General features: G+C 39.8%; 1 protein-coding gene across 3 annotated transcripts in view; it reads left to right on the forward strand.

Moving 5' to 3' along the window:
• RNF19A (ring finger protein 19A, RBR E3 ubiquitin protein ligase) overlaps window positions 1–20,763 on the forward strand; it is a 42,162-nt gene extending 21,399 nt beyond the window's left edge. For all 3 annotated transcript variants that reach the window (XM_088149083.1, XM_088149084.1, XM_007439136.4), the window contains 8 exons: window positions 3,656–3,864; window positions 5,730–5,874; window positions 7,230–7,392; window positions 8,431–8,545; window positions 11,294–11,455; window positions 13,701–13,911; window positions 14,576–14,719; window positions 18,669–20,763. In XM_088149083.1, coding sequence (XP_088005209.1) covers window positions 3,656–3,864; window positions 5,730–5,874; window positions 7,230–7,392; window positions 8,431–8,545; window positions 11,294–11,455; window positions 13,701–13,911; window positions 14,576–14,719; window positions 18,669–19,359 — 1,840 coding nt within the window. In that variant the 3' untranslated portion in view covers window positions 19,360–20,763. The remainder of the gene's footprint in view (window positions 1–3,655; window positions 3,865–5,729; window positions 5,875–7,229; window positions 7,393–8,430; window positions 8,546–11,293; window positions 11,456–13,700; window positions 13,912–14,575; window positions 14,720–18,668) is intronic.
• Window positions 20,764–22,921: the final 2,158 nt, after the last annotated feature.

The following is a 22,921-nucleotide window of genomic DNA, read 5'->3' on the forward strand; positions in this document are numbered from 1 at the left end:
ATTCTTAAAATTTAAGAGTTTTGTGAATATAAATTGTGAAAGCTGGTATAAATATGCCATAATTGGCAACAGAAATTTTCATATTGTAAGAACCAACTGTTGGTTCTCAGTAAAGTATAAGAGATAAACCAGTTTTTGCTTGATGTCAGAGGAATGTATTTAAATATTAAACATATTGTTGCAAACCTTTTTGGCCTTAATTATATAAATTGCCATTTTTTTTTAAACAAAATTTTTATCTTTACCAAGTTCAAAGTACAAACACACCATTTAGGTTTTAACTTACACGTTGCATTTGTATTAAGAGACTTGTTAACTTAACCTATTTTTAAAAGCACATATAAAGTCCAGAAGTGCCATATGATCAAACAAAATATGTGTATCTGAATATGAAAAGAAAACCTTTGAGGATGTGCGGAGAAGTATATAAAATGTGGAGGATATTGATGAGATAACTGGGAAGGCTAGGGTTTTGAATTCTAAATAGCAAAGAAAACAACAATAAACTTATGGCTATACATTTTGAGACTGAGTATTTAAATTGTCCATTTTTGTATTTGAAGCCTTTATAGCTTACAGCCATATCTATGCTGCCTATATTTTGTATACCACATTTCTCTTGAATAATCATACAGGTTTCAAAATATTGTAGAGAACTGCAATTCTGCATTTTTATCATTTATGTATGGTTCTAATACTGCATGTGAATTTACTGATTCATAGAACTAAGTATCTGTTAATTCATGTGCACACAACTGTAAGAGAACTTGTTAATTTCTTTTAAAATATTGCGGTTCCTTAATATTTATTTTGATGTAACATTTAAGGCAAAATCCTGCTACTGCAGATAAAAATATAATTGCTCTCTAGCATATTTCAGATAAAGACATTCATAAATCAGAATGCATGTTGGCTTGTTAGTATGTTTGTATTATATAATTTCATGGAACTTTTGATTAATTGAATCCCTCAACCATTAATAATACCAATTATGCCTCTATGAGAGGGAGTTACAAGGGGACAGCAAATTTCTTGCTGGATTCTCAGTGACAAGGCTGAAGTTGATTACAGGTAGTCCTCGACTTACAACAGCAATTGAGAACGGAATTTCTGTCACTTAGCAATGCAGTCGTGAAGCGTGGTCACATCGCTTAACAACAACAATCCCTGCAGTCCCAGTTGCTGTTATTAACTGAATCCCACAGTCGTTAGACAAGGCAACTTCCTGCTGGCTTCCCACAACCAAAGTCAGTGGGGAAGCCAACAGGAAATTGCAAGGCCCAGGCCCAGAGGCAGGTAAGTGGCTGTTGACAGGTGGTCGAGGAGGGTGCAAAGTGGTGCATGAGAGGTGCAGGTCAGAGAGGGTGTGAGGTAATGTGTGAGCGGCACCATTTGGATCAGGGAGGGTGCGAGAGGGTGCATGAGGGTGCATGAGAGGCATTGCGTGGGTTGGAGAGGGGGTGTGCGAGAGGTGTGGGTTGGGGAGAATGGGGTGCGTGGGAGATGTCACATGGATTGGGGAAGGTCAGAGGAGGTGCACAAGAGGCACCGTGTGGTTCAGGGAAGGTTGGGAATGATGTGAGGCACTGCGCAAGAGGTGCTGCGTGGGTCGGGGAGAGTGCAAGGGAGGCATGGCAAGGGTTGGGGAGGGTGCATGGGGTGCACAAGTGGCCGCCATGAGCACAGAGGGGCTGGGGGAAGGCGCATGTGGGGGGGAGACTTATCCCAGAGACTTGTGACCTTCCCTGCCGGCTTCCCCATTGACTTTCTGGGGAAGCCGGCAGGGAAGGTTGCAAATGCCAATCCCATGATCACAGGGTGCTTAGCAACTGGCCGTAAGTACGAATGGGTTGCCAAGTACTTAGATCGCGATTACATGACTGTGGGGGTGCTGGGAAGGCTGGAACTCCAAGGACTGGTCATAAGCACCATTTGTTCAGTGCCATTGTAACTTGAATGGTTGTAGGTCAAGGACTACCTGTACTTATTCCTTGTTTCATATTCATGTGAAAATTTGAAAGAGAGCTCGATCAGTAAAAGTTATATAAAGCTAATTTTTTTTTAATGTTGGGCTTAAAGAGAAATACATAATTAATCATATCATATATCTCTGTAAACAAGACATTGTGCCCTTCAAGATAAATAAAAATAAAATAAAATAAAAATAACTATCGTCAGAATTGGGAATAGATATCAACTTTAGCCTCATTGATCAATGTACAGGGTGGTTGTTTTTTGCCTTACCTTTTTGCTGAGGTTTAGTTTTGTGGATGTATTTAAGTCATCAACTGGTATGTTTTTTTTTAATGTATTCATGGCTCCCACGTGGCTCTGATCTTACCTGTTTCCTTTAATGTGCAGAGTTCAAAACCAACTAATATTTACAGTACCATAGCTGTTTACTTGTGTATTTCCAGTTTAAATTTTGGAAAATGCATTTTGTTTTCTTATCTTTGGTTGCAGTCTGCATTGAATACAGCAAGATTTACTTCTGAGTAAACATGCAGTGGATTTCTGTATTAGAGCTGGATTATGTATTATGAAATTGGTGAGGGAATTGCAGTCCTGTAGTAGATCACATGGTTCTCTCATAAAACCTGTTTTCAAAGGACTGATACATTACATTAAAACGCTCAAGTCTTAATACACCTTAGATATAAACCATGCCCCATGCTAAGAACTTTGTCCCATCCTTCAGCTAGAAAGTCTGCAAGAGGGGATACAGATCAATGAAAAAAAAAGCTCTTGTTTTCTGCTTACAATTTAAAAAGAGATTTCCCAAAAGAAAAATGGACAGTAAGAATGGAAAAGGAAAGTGTATAACGATGATTTATACCTAATTATAGGACGCAGCTTCAGAGGAAACTTTCAGCTTGGGTTGTGGGAAATGATTTATGAGAGTGTGTTAGCGTACTGATAATACTAAACTAATTAGACCATCTGACCAGGACAATGCTTTCTACTTTTTCTAAGTATAACACATAATTCATCCTTTGTCTCTCCTCTCCTTCACTTTTGGGGAAATAAGTCTTGTTTCTAATGTTTCTTTCATTTTCCTACATATTTTATTATTATTTTATTGTTTTTTCTTATCTCTTGCACTCTGAAATAGGTATATTTCATTTTGTTTTATTTGAAACAACAGAGTTGGTTTCAGTCATGCAGAATAGCCCAATGATGTCTGTTATTTGAACAGTTTGCTGAACTCTGCTATAGGATCTAGACCTAAAAGATATACCATGAGGGATTAATTAGAGCTCTCTAAATGTTACTGTGTTTCCACTTTTATAGAAGATGATGCTTCTTAATAGCAACTCAGCTATTTTAAGTGGCACTATGTAGAACTGAGAAAGTCACAGCATGTGACAATACCAGGCTGATCTTTGCTGATTTCAGAAAAGTTAAGAAGGAAAAATCTAGTTAGTACTTAGGTAAGAGACCACAAAGAAATTCCAGGTTTAGATAAGACTTCGAATTTGGGGGGGGGGGGGGGCAGCCTGGAAGAAGGCAGTTTCAGGCTATTTCTACATTTTTGCCAAGAAAACATGGATCTGCCCATGTAATCACCAGCAGTCTAGGCTAATTTGAGGGAGGCTTTATCTATTACCTTAGTACTGAGAATAAACACTTTTCCATCTATTTTTGAATATTTAAGGTATGCAGTCATTGCTTTTGGCTGTGCAAGCTGTCCTAAACTTATGTGCGGGCGTGAAGGCTGTGGAACTGAATTTTGCTACCACTGTAAGCAAATTTGGCATCCCAACCAGACTTGTGATGCTGCTCGTCAGGAAAGAGCACAAAGTTTACGTTTGCGAACAATTCGTTCTTCATCGATTAGCTATAGCCAGGAGTCTGGAGCTGCAGGTATTTATTGTTTCAGTACTAAATGTTAGAAATATTTTTACATTACATCTTGAGTTGCTAGATTGCTCGTCAGTTACTGATATTGAAAAAAAGGAAGATAATTTTTTTTCAGTATATTGATATTAATACAAAATTATAAAATTGTGCAGAACGTACTGAAAGAATGTGCTGCTAGTATTTGACATGGTGGACATAATTAGCTTATGCAACCAATGTAAAGAACTGACTACTGATAGAACTTCTGGTTTGAAACATCCAGTAATGGACCACACACTGGCTGAGTTCAGATGTTATGGTAAACTATTATGTCATTTGTTTAGCTTTGGCTTATCATGTTGCATGAATCCAGCGTTATGGTTTATAAAACATACTTTCTGATTCAGAATAAGAGTGCATAGTTTCTATTTGCTCCCAAGCACCCCCAGATTTTGCACAGCATGTTAATAATCATATTCTGAAGGTGGGCAAGACCAAGGTTCTACTTGAGAGAAGGTTTCTGGATTTTTAAGGCTTAAAATTTGTGCCTTAAACATCTGGAAGGCTTAAGGCACTGGTTTTGCCCTTCAAACTCTGCAAAAAGCTGAAAAGAAACCCACTTTGTGGTGGAGGGATCTAGATGATGGGCCATTTTTTTTTTTGCACTTTTCACTTATTATATCATGTGGTTCTTGAAAATTAGGGTTTATTAATGTCCAAACCTAGGTTTTGTTATTGGGGGGTTGGTTGTTTAAACTATAAAAAATATTGATTTAACTGGAATTTGAAGAGAGCAAGCCTCTTATATTTGAGATAGGGACCCACTGACTTGCAAGCTTAATCCAGTCCCTTCCTCTATTTATACTCCCATCTCTTGGAACATGAAAAGAGGGAGTAATTGCTTTGTACGTGACTGTGCACAGCAAAAGTTCCCCATGCAGAAGAAGGAAGTGAGCCATTCAGAGAATCTTTTGCTCTTCTGCCTATGAAGAAAATAATTATTCTGAGAGATGGGAAATAGCCTGAATTGAAAGAAGTGCTTTCTTCTCTAAAATCACTATTAATTGATATTATCTGGCCTGATTAAAATACAAGGGAAGGAGAGAGGGGAAAGCATTTTTACTGTTTTTTAAAGGGTTTTTTAATGCTTCTGCTATCATTTTTGCAACTTGTGCTATTTTACCTGTGATAATATGTGCATTATTATATGCTTTTACATTGGATATTGAAAAATCCCATCAGTAGCTTTGGATTAAATGATCTAGCTTTATTTTAGAGCAGAATAATTTGTAAAGTGAAAAACTTCTGTGTACTGTTTACATTAGAGTTTTACTTAGGTATACAGTGGTACCTCGGTTCACGAACTTAATTCATTCCACGACTCTGGTCGTGAACCCAATTGGTCGTGAACCGAATCAAATTTTCCCATAAGGTTCAATGTAATTACGGTTAATCTGTTCTGAACCATATGTTGTTGTTTTTTAAACCGCAAAAATATGACACAAAGTACAGTACGAAGAGAGAGAAAGCTAACCTTGCTCGACGCGACTTCTGGCATAGAGGACAGGAAGGCAGGTGGGGAGGCGGTTACTGCTTGGAGGGAGAGTCCCCCTCCCTACAGGAAGCTGCGACCACGTGTCACGGGAGGGAAAATGGCCGCGGATCCTGTTCGTCACCCGATGCGGAGTTCGCGAACGGAGGCAAAATTTTGCGACCGGAGCTGTTTGTGAACCGAATTGTTCGTGAACAGAAGCGTTTGTGAACCGAACGCTTAATTGAATTTCTGCACTGGGTGCTCCTTGGTTTTGTTGGATCTCAGATGTAGTGTATATTTAATTTTTATTGTTCTTTGGAGCAGTATTGCTATTGTGTTTCTTTATTTTAAACAGCTGATGATATAAAGCCATGTCCCCGCTGTGCTGCTTATATAATAAAGATGAATGATGGAAGTTGCAATCACATGACATGTGCTGTCTGTGGTTGTGAATTCTGTTGGTTATGTATGAAGGAGATCTCAGACTTGCATTATTTAAGGTATGTATGGGAAATATTAAAAATATTTTTTTCTTGGTAACAGTAATTTAATGTGCTCTTTATTCCAGTTTGGAATAGAAATTGCTTTTATGCCAAGCTAGTTCAAAACTGCAAATTTTCTGAAGTTAGGTAAAGCATTATTTAATTAGAAAACTTATATGGCTGCTCATCTTAAATACATAACTCTGGGCAGTTAACAACAAATTTACAGCCCCTCCCAAACAAAACAAAACAACCCCTAATCAAACAAAGTTAAAATAATTCAATACCAAGAAAAAAACAGGCACCATATAACAAATAGACAGACACAGGTATATTAGATTGTCAAACATCCTCACCCTAATGCCTAGGGGAAAGCCAGGTTTTAGAGCCTGCCGGAAGGCCCAGAAGGTCAGGGCCCTCTGAATCTCTTAAGTTCTTTTGCGTGGGCATTTAGTAAAATGAAATATGGTGGCTTTGGTGATTTTGTGGGTACTATAGTGCTCTAGAGTATGATGAGCAAATGCAGAAAGACCCCTATTTTTATAGCAGAACATATGCATATAACTTCCTGCAGGGGAATCTGTGACAGTAGTTTCCCTTCAAGTTCCTGTTCTGCCTGTTCAGGGAAATCTTTTGCAAATTGGGCATTCTTCTTGTTAACAGTAAATTGCAGTATTGTAGACCATAGGGTAGAGCCAGTTTGGTCTAGTGGTTGAGGCACTAGGCTAGAAACTGTGAGACCGTGAATTCTAGTTCTGCCTTAGGTACAAAGCCAACTGAGTGACCTTGGGCCAGTCACTCTCTCTCAGACCTAAGAAGAAGGCAAAGGCAAACCACTTCCAAAAATCTTATCTAAAAAACTGCAAGGACTAGTCCAGGCAGTTGGCAGGAGTCAACACTGACTCAGAGGCATTCTCCCCACCCATTCCCCTGCCCCTAAAAAAAGCAGTATTAGAAATCTGGAGGGTTAGTTGTGAACATGCCATTTGTTTGTTGGTTAGATTTTAGAAAAGTCAAATCTCAACTAATCCTCCAGATTCAAAGAGATTGTTATTTATTTAGATTATACACCAGCCTTCCTAATATTGGCTGAGAGTTCTGAGAATTGCAATCACTATGTATTTTGGCACCAGATAGAGGAAGGCTGATGCAGACTAAGAAATGCTCCTTGAGGCTGAATTTTGGAAATAGCGTAGCCGAGAAAAAGGTATGATTTGATGTCCCTATTTTAAAATGTTATTTGGTGAGAACCCATATATCAAGATAAAATTGGATATTCAAATATTAGCATATGGGTTAATAACAGTCCAAGTTAAAGGATTTCATTATTTAAGATTGTTCACTGGTTATTCTTATATATGGAAAATTCTCAGTCCATCAGGCTGTACGTTTTGGGGAAAGAAACCATGGAGTCGAAAGAAGAAAATACTTTGGCAACTTGGGACACTTGTAGGTGCACCTGTAGGAATTGCCCTGATAGCAGGCATCGCTATTCCAGCTATGATTATTGGAATTCCTGTATATGTGGGACGTAAGGTAAGATAACTGAATTGATTTTGAAATTTAGATTTTTTTAATGGGACTTGTTATTCCACTATTACATACTCTGTTTATTGAAGTATTTTTTAAAGTCAGTTCTTACCTGTTTTTCCTCTGGAATATCAGCCTGTTGAGGCTATAGCAGACATTGAAGGAATACAAGGGTGAGGGTTATTAATAATACTAGCCAATAATTCTATAGCTGTCAGTTCCATTTTCAACTGCAATTGAATGTTCTGATTTTGACTTTTGAAAACAGAAAATAAATAGTGGTCTGTTTATTTAACAAATCACAATCATCCATTTATTCTTTACTGCCATCAGAGCCAGATGAAGTTTTATTGAGGATCCCGTTTTGTCGAAGGCTTTCACGGCCAGAATACAATGGCTGATGTGGGTCTTCCGGGCTGTGTGGCCGTGTTCTGGAAGTTTTAGTTCCTAACGTTTCGCCAGCATCTGTGACTGGCATCTTTGGAGGACAAGAGCACAGACAGGAGCACTGCTCTTTTTGTGTCCTTCATGCTAGAATCAAAGTGAACCACCTGTCTCTTTGCAGTGCCCATACTTAGCACTGATTGAAGATGTTGACATCCTGAGTAAACAGGCAGAATAATACACAAAGCAAGTAGAAACCTGGGGACCTCTTCAACTTAAGCAGAGAGGGAGGGAAGGAAGGGAAAACAAAATCAGGAAGAAAAGGGAAGAGGCCTTTGTGCTGGAGCCAAACCTTTATCCCAAAGGTAAAAAAAGATTGTGGTAATCTAGAGAGAAGAGCCTAACCAAAGATTGAAAACCAAGCTAACAGAGAAAAGGTTTAAACAGAAAAGATGTCCAAAACAAAGACAGACATTTTTTTCCCTCACATTTCTTTGTTTACTCATCCTGTTTCGTTATACCAATGGGATCTGAGGCATTCATTAATTTAAAACGGCAAGAAACTAGATAAAGATAGTATTGATCACTCCTGTATAACATTTCTTCTCCCAGCTATTAAATGCAAATTGATCTAAAATACCTTCATTTTCTCTTATAAAGATTCATAATCGCTATGAAGGCAAAGACATTTCAAAGCATAGGAGGAACTTAGCCATTGCAGGTGGTGTAACCTTGTCTGTAATTGTTTCACCAGTGGTAGCTGCAGTCACTGTAGGTAAGTATAGTTTCTGACAGAAAGCCTGAGAATATTGTTTTTTCCCTGAACAATTACACTGCACTAAAACCATTACATTTTACTAAAAATGTTCCAAAATCGGGGGGGGGGGGACAACAGGGTAGATCCAGGTCTCATCAACTTCACAAGGTTGGTGAACACTTAGCAGAGCCTCCCTAGAAGTTCAGATCAGACAGGCAGAATTCATTTTAGCAAGATAGTGCCTAGTGTATCCCAGTGCTCTGCTGTATAGGGCTAAAAGTTACATCGTAAAAGCAGGATTGTTCTACTAGCAGTCTGACTTCGGCCTTCTATACTATCTGCAGCTTCCAGGTCATCTCCAAAGGCAGCTTCACATTCAGTGTGCTATAGTAGTCCACCTGAGTGGTGATTACCAGGTCTCCCTGCTCTAGGTAGGGTTGTAACTAGTGTGCCATCCAGAGCTGGGCAAAATCCCCTCTGGCCACAGCTTCCACCTACTGTTTAAGCAATAGCTGCAAGTCCAAGAAAACCCCAGTCATGGATTACCTCTTTCAGGGGAAGCATTTCAAGAGTAACTGATAGTACCAAAGTTTTCAGATGGCCCACAGGATTGGCTCACAGGAACTCTATCTTACTGGGTTCACCTCATCCTAACAGCCTCTAATCATTGATTCAGGATTTCCCTGGCATCTCCATCTGCATACTGATTATGCCTCACCCCAAATCGATGGTTGACCTATCTTAGCAGTTTCATACAGACGTTAAATAATTTGGGGTAGAGCATCAAACCCATTAGTACCTCATACTGAAGTAATCAAGGGCTCAAGAACATCCTTCCCTATGACTACCAACTGGAACTGCCTACTTTGGTATGAGTGGAACCACTGAAAAACAGTACTCTCAACTCTTTCAGGTGATCTAGAAAGATACTGAATGCTGCTGAAGGATCTAATAGAAACAAAGGGGGAGCACCTCTCACTGAGGTCCCAACAGAAATAATCTACTACACAGTGACTGATACCATTTCTCTCCCATGTCTGGGCCTGAATCCTGCCTGGAAGAAATCTGTTTTCCCTAGAATCTTTTGTAATTGATTCCCCACCAACTTCTCATAAACCTTCCCCAAAAAGGGAAGTCTGGAGACAGGGCACAGGCTTCTTCAAGAGACGGTTTGCTACCAGACAGTGTAACATCCTCCCACAAAGAAGCACTGATTACCTCTTGAATCCAGCAACTCACACCCTGCCTGGCAGCTTGGAGAAGCCGGGAAGGGCATAGATCTGGCTACCACATATCAGAACCCATGCTACAGGAGCCCTTTCCACTTAATCAGGTTGACAAGACCAACTCCTAAGGCATCACTTTGCTCATCTTAGTGGACTCGGCCCAATTGGCATCAAAACCAGAGAGGATACAAGCTAATTTATCTGCAAGGAAACCTGCAAATTCATCCCATAAGCCTGCTCCACCCATCCTTCCCAAGAAGGATCTGGGTAATTATGAGTACAGTTGCCAGGCGAGAATTAGTAGGCACAATAAGTATAGTGAAGAATCAATGCTTTGCCTCTGTCATCCCTGTCTAGGCTTGAATGTGAGTTCTTACCAGTGCTTAGCCACTTCCACTTTTGGTTTTGTGTACTCTCTCTCTCTGCCTTTTCAGTCACTTTATTTCCCTTAGCTCCTCACTAAAGCAAGGAATTGCTTGAGATGGAGAACTGGGAAGAATAAAATCAATGTCATCCAGCAATGTGGGTGTCTCTGCATTCCAGAAATTACCAGGCATGAGGTAGAACTCCCCACCAAATTGTCAGGGAGATACCTAAATGTCCTTTGGAAATCTTCTGGATCCTTTAGTTGCCTGAGTCGGACCATTCTAATAGACCCATTGTTGTTACTATGATTGACCAAGATGTGATCTGACCATGGTGAAGGACAGATTTCGGTGTCCTCCATCTTAACTGCTTCAGAGTGAAGAACAGATCAAGCATCCCCCCCCCCGCTCCATGTGTGTTGGGGCCACAAGTATTTGAGGCAAGGCCATGGAAGCTATGAATTCACAAACTCCACTGGTCCCTCAACGGAATACGTGTTTAGGTCACCTAAGATTAAAAGCCCTGGGAGCTCTAACATCAGTCCTAAGATGGTGTGCGCAAGCAGCCATAGCTTAGCTCTACAACTAAATTCCACGCACAGTTACTCACAACCAGTCACCTCTAGAACAGCGTTTCCAGCCTCTTCAAAGGTATTACATACAAACACTAAGTCTCTGCATCTGATGGTCTTCATAGCATGGATGGATGCAGTCTTATTTTGCATAGATCCAGCATTTACCAACAGCAGTCTAAGGACCAAGGAGCCTATCTGTTCTGCCACCAGAGCCCAGGACTGGGGCAGCTGGCTTAGAAGAAGGGATCTGCAGGTTTGGTAGTATCCTCTTTGGAAAACTAGGTCTCTTAGTGCTTACATCTAAGCCTATATTCCCATGAATGTAAGCCAGAAACTCTGATCAGACTTGCTTATTGCACTGAAATGAATAGGGAACCAAAGGATCTCAGTGTAAATAAGAATTCTTGAGACTAGGATAAATTTGCAGAATTGGGTTGACTGTCATTTTGTATCCATGATGAGAATTATGTATCCATGATAAGAATTACCTTTTTGTTACTATTGTTCTATCTTTATTAAACTCTGCAGTTAAGAAATATGCAGTGGTCATAAAAAAAAAAAGGTATGCTAATGGCAGTGTTTTACTTTGTTTCTCCAAAGGTATAGGAGTCCCTATTATGCTGGCCTATGTGTATGGAGTAGTTCCCATTTCTCTCTGTCGAAGTGGAGGTTGTGGAGTATCAGCTGGCAATGGGAAAGGTGTCAGAATAGAATTTGATGATGAAAATGATATAACTGTGAGTGGAACAAATGCAGCAATAGGTAAGAAAGAAGATCTTTTTGGAGACATGTACAAAACATTTTGAATTAGAAACATTTCAAGCTCAAAATAGCTTTTTTTTGATATCATAGGAAGTGTTCTTATGCTGTTGTTATCCTATCAAACAAGACCACAGCTTGAAATGGGGAATTTCAAAGTTGAAATATTTCGCATATTTCTGTTTTTGATAGTTGCTGTCCTAAGATTAGCCAGTTACAGGCTTCTGTAGAGATGAACTGCAGATAGCCACAGTGCAAGTTGTTTCATGTATACAAACATAGCTCAGAATATATTTGAATGAAATAAATGTGAATATTTGAAAAATATTCACTACTAATCACATATAGTCACTTCCAGGTATATGCACATTTTTTTTTTGATTTGCAGTGTGTGCTGTGATCCATAGTGATTTGTATCATCCTATACAGTGGGGCAAAAAAGTATTTAGTCAGTCACCAATTGTGCAAGTTCTCCCACTTAAAAAGATGAGAGAGGCCTGTAATTTTCATCATAGGTATACCTCAACTATGAGAGACAAAATGGGGAAAAAAATCCAGAAAATCACATTGTCTGATTTTTAAAGAATTTATTTGCAAATCATGGTGGAAAATAAGTATTTGGTCAATATCAAAAGTTCATCTCAGTACTTTGTTATATATCCTTTGTTGGCAATGACAGAGGTCAAACGTTTTCTTAAGTCTTCACAAGGTTTTCACACACTGTTGCTGGTATTTTGGCCCATTCCTCCATGCAGATCTCCTCTAGAGCAGTGAAGTTTTGGGGCTGTCGCTGGGCAACACGGACTTCAACTCCCTCCAAAGGTTTTCCATGGGGTTGAGATCTGGAGACTGGCTAGGCCACTCCAGGACCTTGAAATGCTTCTTACGAAGCCACTCCTTCGTTGCCGGGGCGGTGTGTTTGGGATCATTGTCATGCTGAAAGACCCAGCCACATTTCATCTTCAATGCCCTTGCTGATGGAAGGAGGTGTTCACTCAAAATCTCACGATACATGGCCCCATTCATTCTTTCCTTTACACGGATCAGTCGTCCTGGTCCCTTTGCAGAAAAACAGCCCCAAAGCATGATGTTTCCACCCCCATGCTTCACAGTAGGTATGGTGTTCTTTGGATGCAACTCAGCATTCTCTCTCCTCCAAACACAGTTGAGTTTAGACCAAAACGTTCTACTTTGGTTTCATCTGACCATATGACATTCTCCCAATCCTCTTCTGGATCATCCAAATGCTCTCTAGCAAACTTCAGACGGGCCCAGACATGTACTGGCTTAAGCAGGGGGACACGTCTGGCACTGCAGGATTTGAGTCCCTGGCGGCGTAGTGCGTTACTGATGGTAGCCTTTGTTACTTTGGTCCCAGCTCTCTGCAGGTCATTTACTAGGTCCCCCCGTGTGGTTCTGGGATTTTTGCTCACCGTTCTTGTGATCATTTTGACCCCACGGGGTGAGATCTTGCATGGAGCCCCAGATTGAGGGAGATTATCAGTGGTCTTGTATGTCTTCCATTTTCTAATTATTGCTCCCACAGTTGATTTCTTCAAACCAAGCTGCTTGCCTATTGCAGATTCAGTCTTCCCAGCCTGGTACAGGTCTACAATTTTGTTTCTGGTGTCCTTCAACAGCTCCTTGGTCTTGGCCATAGTGGAATTTGGAGTGTGACTGTTTGAGGTTGTGGACAGGTGTCTTTTATACTGATAACAAGGTCAAACAGGTGTCATTACTACAGGTAACGAGTGGAGGACAGAGGAGCCTCTTAAAGAAGTAATTACAGGTCTGTGAGAGCCAGACATCTTGCTTGTTTGTAGGTGACCAAATACTTATTTTCCACCATGATTTGCAAATAAATTCTTTAAAAATCAGACAATGTGATTTTCTGGATTTTTTTTCTCATTTTGTCTCTCATAGTTGAGGTATACCTATGATGAAAATTACAGGCCTCTCTCATCTTTTTAAGTGGGAGAACTTGCACAATTGGTGGCTGACTAAATACTTTTTTGCCCCACTGTATTTCCCAGAAGAAAATCAATTAGTAGCACCCTTAGAAAAACACCTTTCTTTATTGATGGTATCTTAAACTTTCTATGTATCCCATAATCAATTCTTGAAGCAGTTGAAAAACTCTACAGTTTTTATTATTGTAGCTTCTATAAAAGCAATAGGCTTCTGTAATGCGAAGAAGGTTTAGTAAAATATGTTCTTATTGAACAGCACCTCCCCTGTTCCATTTTAGATACTACATCAGTAGCAGAGGCACGTCACAATCCTAGTATAGGGGAAGAAAGTGTTGGGTTGACCGGAAGCCTAAGTGCAAGTGGCAGCCATATGGACAGAATAGGAGCCATTCGAGACAATCTGAGTGAGACAGCCAGCACCCTGGCCTTGGCTGGAGCCAGCATAACAGGAAGTCTGTCAGGAAGCGCAATGGTCAGCTGCTTCAACCGGTAAGATAATGCATTCCAAGTGTTAAGCACTAATTGACTTTCATACATAAATTGTAATTAACAATGGAATAATAAGTGTATGTTGTAGCTGCTTGTTGTACATTCTGATACCTGTCTTTTGAACACTTACGGGGTACATTCTGAAAACCTTGATTACATTTACTTGCATTAAAGGAGAAGTCCAATTCCAGTGACAGTGATTAGTGTGGTGTTAGGAATTCTGGTTTATATGGCTTTTTTTTTTTTAGTACTGGATTATGGCTTTGGGGAAACAGAAAGATTCTTGTATGAAATGGGATCTTTGTAAATGAAAAAACTTGTGACATGCGACCACACTAGACAGTTAGCTGGTTATATTATTTGGAATGGAAAAGTGTAATCCTGGCTATTTCTCATATGTAAATGTTTTTAGAATTTACCACTATAATTTACTGAGGGATATTTCACTTAATTTGTTGTGAGAATGATTCTCTTTGCTTTCTATAAAAAAATAAGCACAAAAACATTCTCTTTCCTCAGAAAATTTTCTTCTGAGGCCAGTGATGCTACAGAGTCTGTCATTCATACCCAATTGGGTGGCTGGTAAACTTTTAAAAGGCTCTAATTTCAAGATGATATGAAAAATGCAAGTTACTTATTGAACTAATACTGAATTTTCACCAAGGTTGGAAGTCCAAGCAGATGTGCAGAAGGAGAGATGCAGTTTGAGTGGCGAATCTGGCACTGTTAGTTTAGGAACAGTGAGTGACAATGCCAGCACCAAAGCAATGGCTGGGTCCATTATAAATTCCTACGCCCCATTGGACAGGTAAGTTTGAAAATATGTTGGTAAAGTCAGTATTTATGTGCTGTGCAGGAAATCTCTGGTATGATTATTAATTGATTATGTGCCATCAAGTTGGTGTTGATTCTTAGCAACCACATAGATATTGTTATGGTAAGGGTTATAAATAACAGCTCTCTCTTTCAAGCCCAGAGTATATTCTGTTTTTTAATTTAATGTAATTGGTGAGCCTCTAATTAGAAAGGCATTTTATCTAGTAGCATGTAGACATTTAGACATCCCTGGTCAGAGTACAGTGGTACCTCTACTTATGAACTTAATCCGTTCTGTGACTCTGATCGCAAGTTGGGCTGGTCGCAAGTCGAAGTAAATTTTCCCATAAGGTTCAATGTAATTACCGTTAATCCGTTCCGGTGTCCACGGACCACGCGTCGGGCGGAAAAACGGCCACTGACCACGCGGCAGGGCGTAAAAAATGGCCGCGGACCACGTGTCAGGGGCGGAGAAATGGCTGCAGACCACGTGGCACGGGCGGAAAATGGCCGCGGACCACGTGGCATGGGTGGAAAATGGCTCCTAAGTCGAGGCAAATTCGTAAGTAGAGGTAAATTTTGGGGGCTGGAGCTGATTGTATCTCGAAAATTTCGTAAGTAGGGGCGTTCGTAAGTAGAGGTACCACTGTATATGGAAATTTCAACTGTGAAAATGTTAAGAAACTTTTGAAGTCAAAGCATGATTTGAAAGGCAAAAGCTCTCCTAGAATTGCTGTAAATGTAACACAGAACCTACAGATCATTTCAGATTACCTTCTGAAAAATTTAGCTGACATTGAGGTAGGTTATAGTACAGCACTGCTTGTACAATAAGAACCTGTATGGAAGAGTTATCAAAAGTAAACCTTTTCTTCAACCTTATCACAATAGTCATTGTCTAAAGTAAAACCTGAAATATTTTGAAACAAAGTACTTTGTTTTGGAACAAAATACTTTGTTCAAACATTAAATTTTTGGCCACAACCACACAAGATACATTTGGAGAAAAAAAAAATGAAGCACTTAGAGGAAAGAACTTTTTGCCAACTGTTAAGTATGGTATGATTCTGTTACACTTTGGGATTTTGTAGCAGCCAGTGGCGCAGGAAATAATGGGAGGGCAGGAGGAGGAATTTAGATGTGTGTCTTGAAGTAAGTTTTGACTCCTGGCAACTGCCCCTGCAGTTTTCTTCATAGCATTTTTCAGAAGTAGTTTGCCATTGCCTTTTTCTTAGAGTTGAGAGAAGGCCCAAAGTCACCCAGTTGGCCTTGTAGTTATGTTGGGACTAGAACTCACAGTCTCCTAGTTTCTAGTCTGATGTCTTAATTGTTACACCATACTGGCTCTCTGGAAGGAAGATTAGATTCATCTAAATATCAGCATAACCTAGAAGGTAATGTCCTGCAATCAATGAAGAAATTGAAGCTGCAAAGAGATTGGATATTTCAGCAAGACAGTAATCCAAAACATACTTCCAAATCAGTCATGAAGTGCATAGGAAGTAAAAATAATTTTTTGGACAGGCCTTCACAGCCCCTAGTCTTGAATATTATTGAAAATCTATGGGGAAATTTCAAAACATGCAGTATTTGTAAGGAGACCTGTGAATATTTCTAAGTTAGAAGAGTTCTTAAGGAAACAGGAAAAATCCAAAACCAAGAACTGAAAGTCTCCAGGAAAGAATTATTAGGGTTTTAGCAGTATCCAAATGTCAATCTGAGTTCCCAGTAGTGGCCATTGTAAGAGGCAAATCCTCAAGAATGGTGGCAACATAAGTTGGTTCATACTGTTAGGTGTTAAGATCAGCTGTTGAAGAAATGGGTGTACTTTGGGTGTCAGAGAAAACAATATCAATATCAGAAGAGGCAATTCCAGGGATGGCACGAGACCCAAAGCCAGACTTCTGTCTCTGAATGATTGCTAATCGCTGGGATAAGAATTCTTCTTCTTTGCCAGTTCGATCTTCAGCATCCCATCTAGCCCCCACAATGATTTATACATGTTTTCTGGGAGATACAATTGGAGAGTTATACTATAAGAGGGGAGGGTATTGGTGTTAAAAGCATGCCTGGATCCGATGAAGGCAAGAAATTAGCCTTTTTCTCAGGGCCTGTATACTTTAGATTCTCTAATTGATGCAGCATTTTGTCAAGCTACAGACTGTTGGGGACTGGGTTAGACATTAAAGATTCTCCATTGGTGGTCTGTATGCCTGGGCTTTTTGTGGCTGCAGCATTAGCAATTTGCTGACTGAGTTTATTCCACAGTCCTGAGTACATGGTAGGACCAGATTAATTAATGGTTTCACTGCGGAGCGTGTTGTCATCAGCGTTTTTCTTAATTCATCCAATCTCTGTATGGTGTCTGCTTGCCCTGAATCTGGTAATGTACCAAATAAGTTAATCAACTTTTCTTCCAGTGAGTCCTCGGCAGACTCTCTAGCTGTAGGTAATGCTGTTTGTTGATTAGAGCTCTTCTTTCTCAAGGTCATTGCTGGTAAAACATCCCTGAAGTTATCTGGATTCAAACTGTTGCACTTAGATTTTAAAGTGGTAATACCCTCTTGGGAAAACTGATCCAAAAGCGAGCTAGCTTTTTCTGGACCGAAGACATGTACTGGGAATATTGAGAAGGTGCTCGGGAAGGGCTTCATTTTGAAAAGCATGCTAGGAACTGTAGATTGCTTAAATGTTAGCAGAATTCGCATGCAGCCTCTTCTAGATGGCAGCCATTTGGCATGTAGTAGATCTATCAAAGAGCATTTGCAGCAGAGGACAGAATAACTACCTTTTTGAAGTCCCATCGCCCTCTGTTCACTCTTTTGTTGGAAATCTGCAGAATGATCTGATTGGTCTGTAAGTAATAATTGTACTTACCTCATCTCTGTCTTTTTTCTGCTTAAGCCCTCCACAGCTATTTCTTTCTCTCCTAGCAGATTCGGGAGTAGGGTCAGCTCTAAATTCCCTGTCAGCTACTTGTTGTTTGTTGGTGTAAGCAGCAGGTGTCTTTACAGCTTCTGCTGTTTTATTTGGGTGACTCTCAGTATACTTTACAAAGGACTCCTTTAGAAGGTCATCCTTATTTTTGACTGAAGTCAACAGTTCAAAGACTGAGATCACCATTTGTGCTGTGAGCAGGCATTGCCTAATTATGAAGTCTGTTACAGTCTCCCTTTTTAAGTTCATATCATCCCCATCTTGCATAAGCAATGCAGCTGCTGAGCAAACAGCAGCAGTCTAGGGAGGGGGGCATCTTCTACCAGGTGTGAAGAAAGTTCTGTAAGCTGTCGACTTTCAATTTCTGTCTAGATCTCATTCCAAAGAGTTATAAGTGTTATGTCTACCTGGAGAGTAAGTAGGGTCAAAGTTACTTACTGAAGTTGTCTGTTCATTTATTGTATATTTATCCATTTTCTGCTGCTTCAAAGGCTTGAGTGGAGTCTGTGTTGTGGAGAATACTTGCTATCTCTTTCTTTTTCCCATCCTTGACTCCTGTTTTATATTTTATTGAGTAGTAGCTGGAGCAGATAGATAACCTCCCAGGTATTACAGTTTATAAAAAGTAAATTAACAGTATATAAAAATTAAAATAGCAAGTTGAAAGATAAAATGGAATAGAATAAAACAGAACATAGATTCAGAGCTGCTCACCCATCACCATCTTGTGGCTACCCCTCACTGATAACTAAGATGCCAGTACATAAGAGGGATAATTGGTAAATGGCATTTCATATAAAATTTGCATGAAGATTTTGTATTACATAGAAGTATTAAAAATAGTATTGATGAATCATCCTCTTAGCAAGATATGACATCTTTTCCAAACTTTGAATTAATAGTTGCAAATATATTTTAAAATGCTGTTTATAACTTTGAATTTAACTGAGATAAGTTTGCAGGTGTTCTTTAAAACAGAATTGTTATCCTTTTTTCTTATTTAGAGATGGTAGCAGCATGGAGGTGCAAGTAGATATTGAATCGAAGCCTGCAAAATTCAGACACAACAGTGGGAGCAGTAGCGTGGATGATGGTAGCGCTGCAGGTCGCAGTAATGCTGGTAGTTCTTCCGCCTGCTTGCCTGACAACAAATCAAGTGCCCCCAAGTGGTCCAAAGAATCATCAGCAGGGAAAAAATGCAAAGGTAAACTCAGAAAAAAGAATAGCATGAAGATAAATGAGACCAGAGAGGACATGGATGCTCAGCTGTTGGAGCAGCAAAGTACAAACTCCAGTGAATTTGACTCTCCCTCTCTCAGCGATAGTGTCCCATCTGTAGCCGATTCTCACTCAAGTCATTTTTCTGAGTTTAGTTGCTCTGATCTGGAGAGTATGAAAACCTCGTGCAGCCATGGTTCCAGCGATTATCATACCCGCTTTAATACCGTGAGCATTCTGCCAGAGGTAGAAAATGACCGTTTAGAAAACTCTCCTCACCAAGGGGGTAGTTTGCTGTTTACTCCAGCTGCACCCAACTCAGAGGCTCTACAGCTGAGTTACATTGCTGAAGAGTGCACCTACAAGGGGACTTCAAGTAGTGCCGTTGTGGATTCTGGTGAAACACTGAAAGAAAGAAACAACAACCATTCACAGCAGGTCACGGAGTTAAGCACTGCAGTTCAGACTGAGATTTAAATCTGTTACGTGCCGCAGAAGTGTATTTACCACTAAAGAGACCTTGGCAGGTGACTTTAAGTGGCCAGCAGAAGCAAGGCTTCAATGCAATTTACGTTTTGATATATGTCTCTATTAAGGCTTGCGTGGAACTATGTGAAGTGACATGAAGATTTTAACAAGTGCATTACAATAAAACATTATATTGATGTTTTGTATTTTTGCCATAACTTTGCTGAAAGTCTGTATTTGGTGAACTTGAATGGGGAAAATTGGCCACTTATAAGTTTCATATAAAACCTCAGTGTGGATTTCAGATATACAGCAGAAAAACCAATATCTGGTCAAAATGAGTCGCTGTAACCATACCAAAAAAAAAAAAGTTCTGATAATTTTGTGTGGAGAAGAGTATAATCTTTTTTAAGTAATGCTGAAACACAGTCTTTAAGCAAGGTTATGGCATAACTTTAAATTAAAAAAAAATTGGTACTTGATATACAATAGGTAGCAAAGTGACGTCTCCTTATCAGAAAGTGGGGGTAATTTAATTATATTTGCAACTGACAGCAAAATAGAAGGTTAAGATATAAGGTGTATAAAGTTTTTGTACAATGTAAAAGCATTTTAATTTGTAATCATAGTAGAGAACCTGATACAGTCACCTTCACTAGGGGACTTCAGTTATGCTGTTTAATTCTTGGTGCCTTTGGAGAAGACTGGGTTTTTAAGTGCCTGGTCTGATGATTTCACTGTTAAGTTTTCCAGAATGTCATGAGTTGTCACCTTTTTGGAATCTAGAGGAAAACTGCAGCGAATCAACTAACTGTGGTAGATTAATAGGATTCATAATACTGAAGTATTAGCCTACCAAAGATTCACTCAGGCTTTTAGCAGATAACTTTTCTGACATCATTTTGCAGATCACATGCACAGAAATAAAGCACAGTGCAGAGCTTGCACATATTTAAAAATGGGCTTTAAAAATGGCTGGCTTGCAGGGAGGGGTGTCCCACGTGTCCTGCTTATGGCTCAACTGAATACGAGCTGAAGCTCACTCAAGCGCCTGCACTGTTAAATGTTTGCCACACAAATCATAATGAAGTATGCTCTCTGCCCCTCCTACAAGAGAAAGAAAGAGATTTGGATTTTGGCACAGTAGCCTTCAATAATTTGGGGGGGGGGGGTTGTGAGGTTTTTTTTTTTTTTAAGTATTGCCATTATGGTGCTACTGAAAGTATATGAGAAGAAGGTTGCCATGGGTTGTAGCCATCTTCTCTGGCCTCCTTGATTATTTTCTTTAATCAGCTTATAACACTAGTGTCAGATACATTATTTGGTAATGCTTGTTATATTTGTATATTTGCTATTTTTGTTTGCTCAATGAAGTGTGTAAACTACATACCTGAAATAAATGTCTGAGTACTATTTCATTGTCTTCTGTCCATTGAACAAAGGGTTTTTTTACAATGCAAGGAATCCTTGGGGGCTTCAATTTTATTTATCTTTGTGCTGAATTACAGTCTCTCCTCTGGAAGTCTTTCACATCTGCTTTATTGGTGTCAGATGAAAAGGCAGCTTCAGAGAATCATTCCTGAAAGTAGTGTGCCTTGCATCTTCATCCTTTGCCAAATTAAGTCCTTACAAAAAATAAGTTGGTTTGAGATTGCTATTGCTGACTGTGTGCTTCCTATTTCCCTTTCTTTAAAAAAACAACAACCTTGCAATTAATTTTAGGTGAACTTTTCACAATCACGTTGTTAAAGCAGAACTTCTCAACAAGAAGCAGGCCTGATACTGGGGAAGGACTGTTCAGCACATATATGCTTTACAAAGCAGAACATCTCAGATTCCAGCTCTTTCCAGTTAAAATTATCCAGTGTTAGTGATGTGAAGATGCCTTGTTAGATGTAATAGAGGGTCACTACCAGGTTTGCCAAACTGAGTTTGATGAATACATCTAATTGTTATAGAGCATCTTCGTATGAGTCCTTCACAGTCTATTTCTAAGTGGTGGAATGAATTGAATCTGGAGTTGCCATTCTATATACATATACCCTATATACAGTGGTACCTCGAGTTACGAATGCCTCTGCTTACGAATTTTTCATGTTACGACCAGCTCCGGCCCCAAAAATTTACCTCGTGTTGCGAACCACCTCGAGTTACGAACCGGATCCGCGGCCATTTTCCCTCCCGTGACACGTGTTCCGTGGCCATTTTCTGCCCCTGACACGTCCGCGGCCATTTTCCGCCCCTGACACGTGGTCCGCGGCCATTTTTCCGCCCCTGACACGTCCGCGGCCATTTTCCGCCCCTGACACGTGGTCCGCGGCCATTTCCCGCCCCTGACACGTGGTCCGCGGCCATTTTCCGCCCCTGACACGTCCGCGGCCATTTTTCCGCCCTGACACATGGTCTGTGGCCATTTTTCCGCCCCTGACTCTCCCTCCAAGCAATAGCTGCCTCCCTGTCCTCCATGCCAGAACAGATTAACGGTAATTACATTGAACCTTATGGGAAAATTTGCCTCGTGTTGCGACCAATTCGAGTTGCAACCAGAGTCACAGAATGGATTAAATTCGTAACTCAAGGTACCACTGTACTATATACCCTTTTCTTCATGAAATTGAATTGAATGCTTTTGCTGCAGGAAGAAGAGGTGATCTTCACTAATCGCCCATATTCCCAGATCCATTCTGTTGTAAAAGGTTCACCAGTCTTATTTTAACTGATGTGATGTATTTGGTTATCTTGATTTGGATAGTAATAACATCTAGGAAGTCATCAATATTGAGCATTTTTCAGGAGTTTCCCTTTTCTTTGCTGTGATGAAAAATGTTCCATAATGATGATGAAAAAGTAGAGCAAAGTTTCAGCTTGTGTCATACCAGCTGAACATTTAAAGTGGTTCAAACACATTTCAAGTGTATTTCACTCTTAAAAAGCTGGTAGCTGCAATAAAATGTGGGCCAAAATACTACCCCTTATTGGAATATTCCATATTTCAGAGTCATAAGATAAATTATGACTATGCCAATAATAGAAAAATGCTAAGTTTAGCTTCTTAAATATCCCTACCCAAACAAAATTTCTGAAAGAACACACATTCATTAGAATGAACAATGTATCTTGGATCTCAGCGTGCTAGGCTGTTACATAATTTTAGGCAAGTTTCATTGAGAATTCAGGCTTAATATTTTTCTGCACCAACTCCCGTATCCAAAGAAGTCAATGAATTGAGAATTAAGAACTATTGCAACAAGAAATCAAAGTAAGTTCCAGCTGTATGTACAACCTTTAATTTGCATATGAAAGTCATTTACCCCATGGAACTAATTTAAATCAAATTAAGAAACAGTAAAAGCATAGTTAAACTTATAGGAAGTACTACTGGAATCACTAAAGGATGGACCTGATGAGAAGGCATTATTTCTGTCTCTATCCAGCTGGAAGGCAGGTGTTAAGAATGCTTCCTGTTCTAAGAAGGAAACCCCTCCCTTGCAGTCATAGATACTGACTTAACCTAAGAGGACAAGGTAGTCCTCATTTAGTGACCACAATTGGAACTGGTAACTTGGTCATT

The sequence above is a fragment of the Python bivittatus genome, unplaced genomic scaffold (assembly GCF_059951505.1).
Source record: "Python bivittatus isolate LINGU-HERP-01145 unplaced genomic scaffold, Pbiv_v1 ctg000590_np1212, whole genome shotgun sequence".
NCBI lineage: Eukaryota > Metazoa > Chordata > Lepidosauria > Squamata > Pythonidae > Python > Python bivittatus.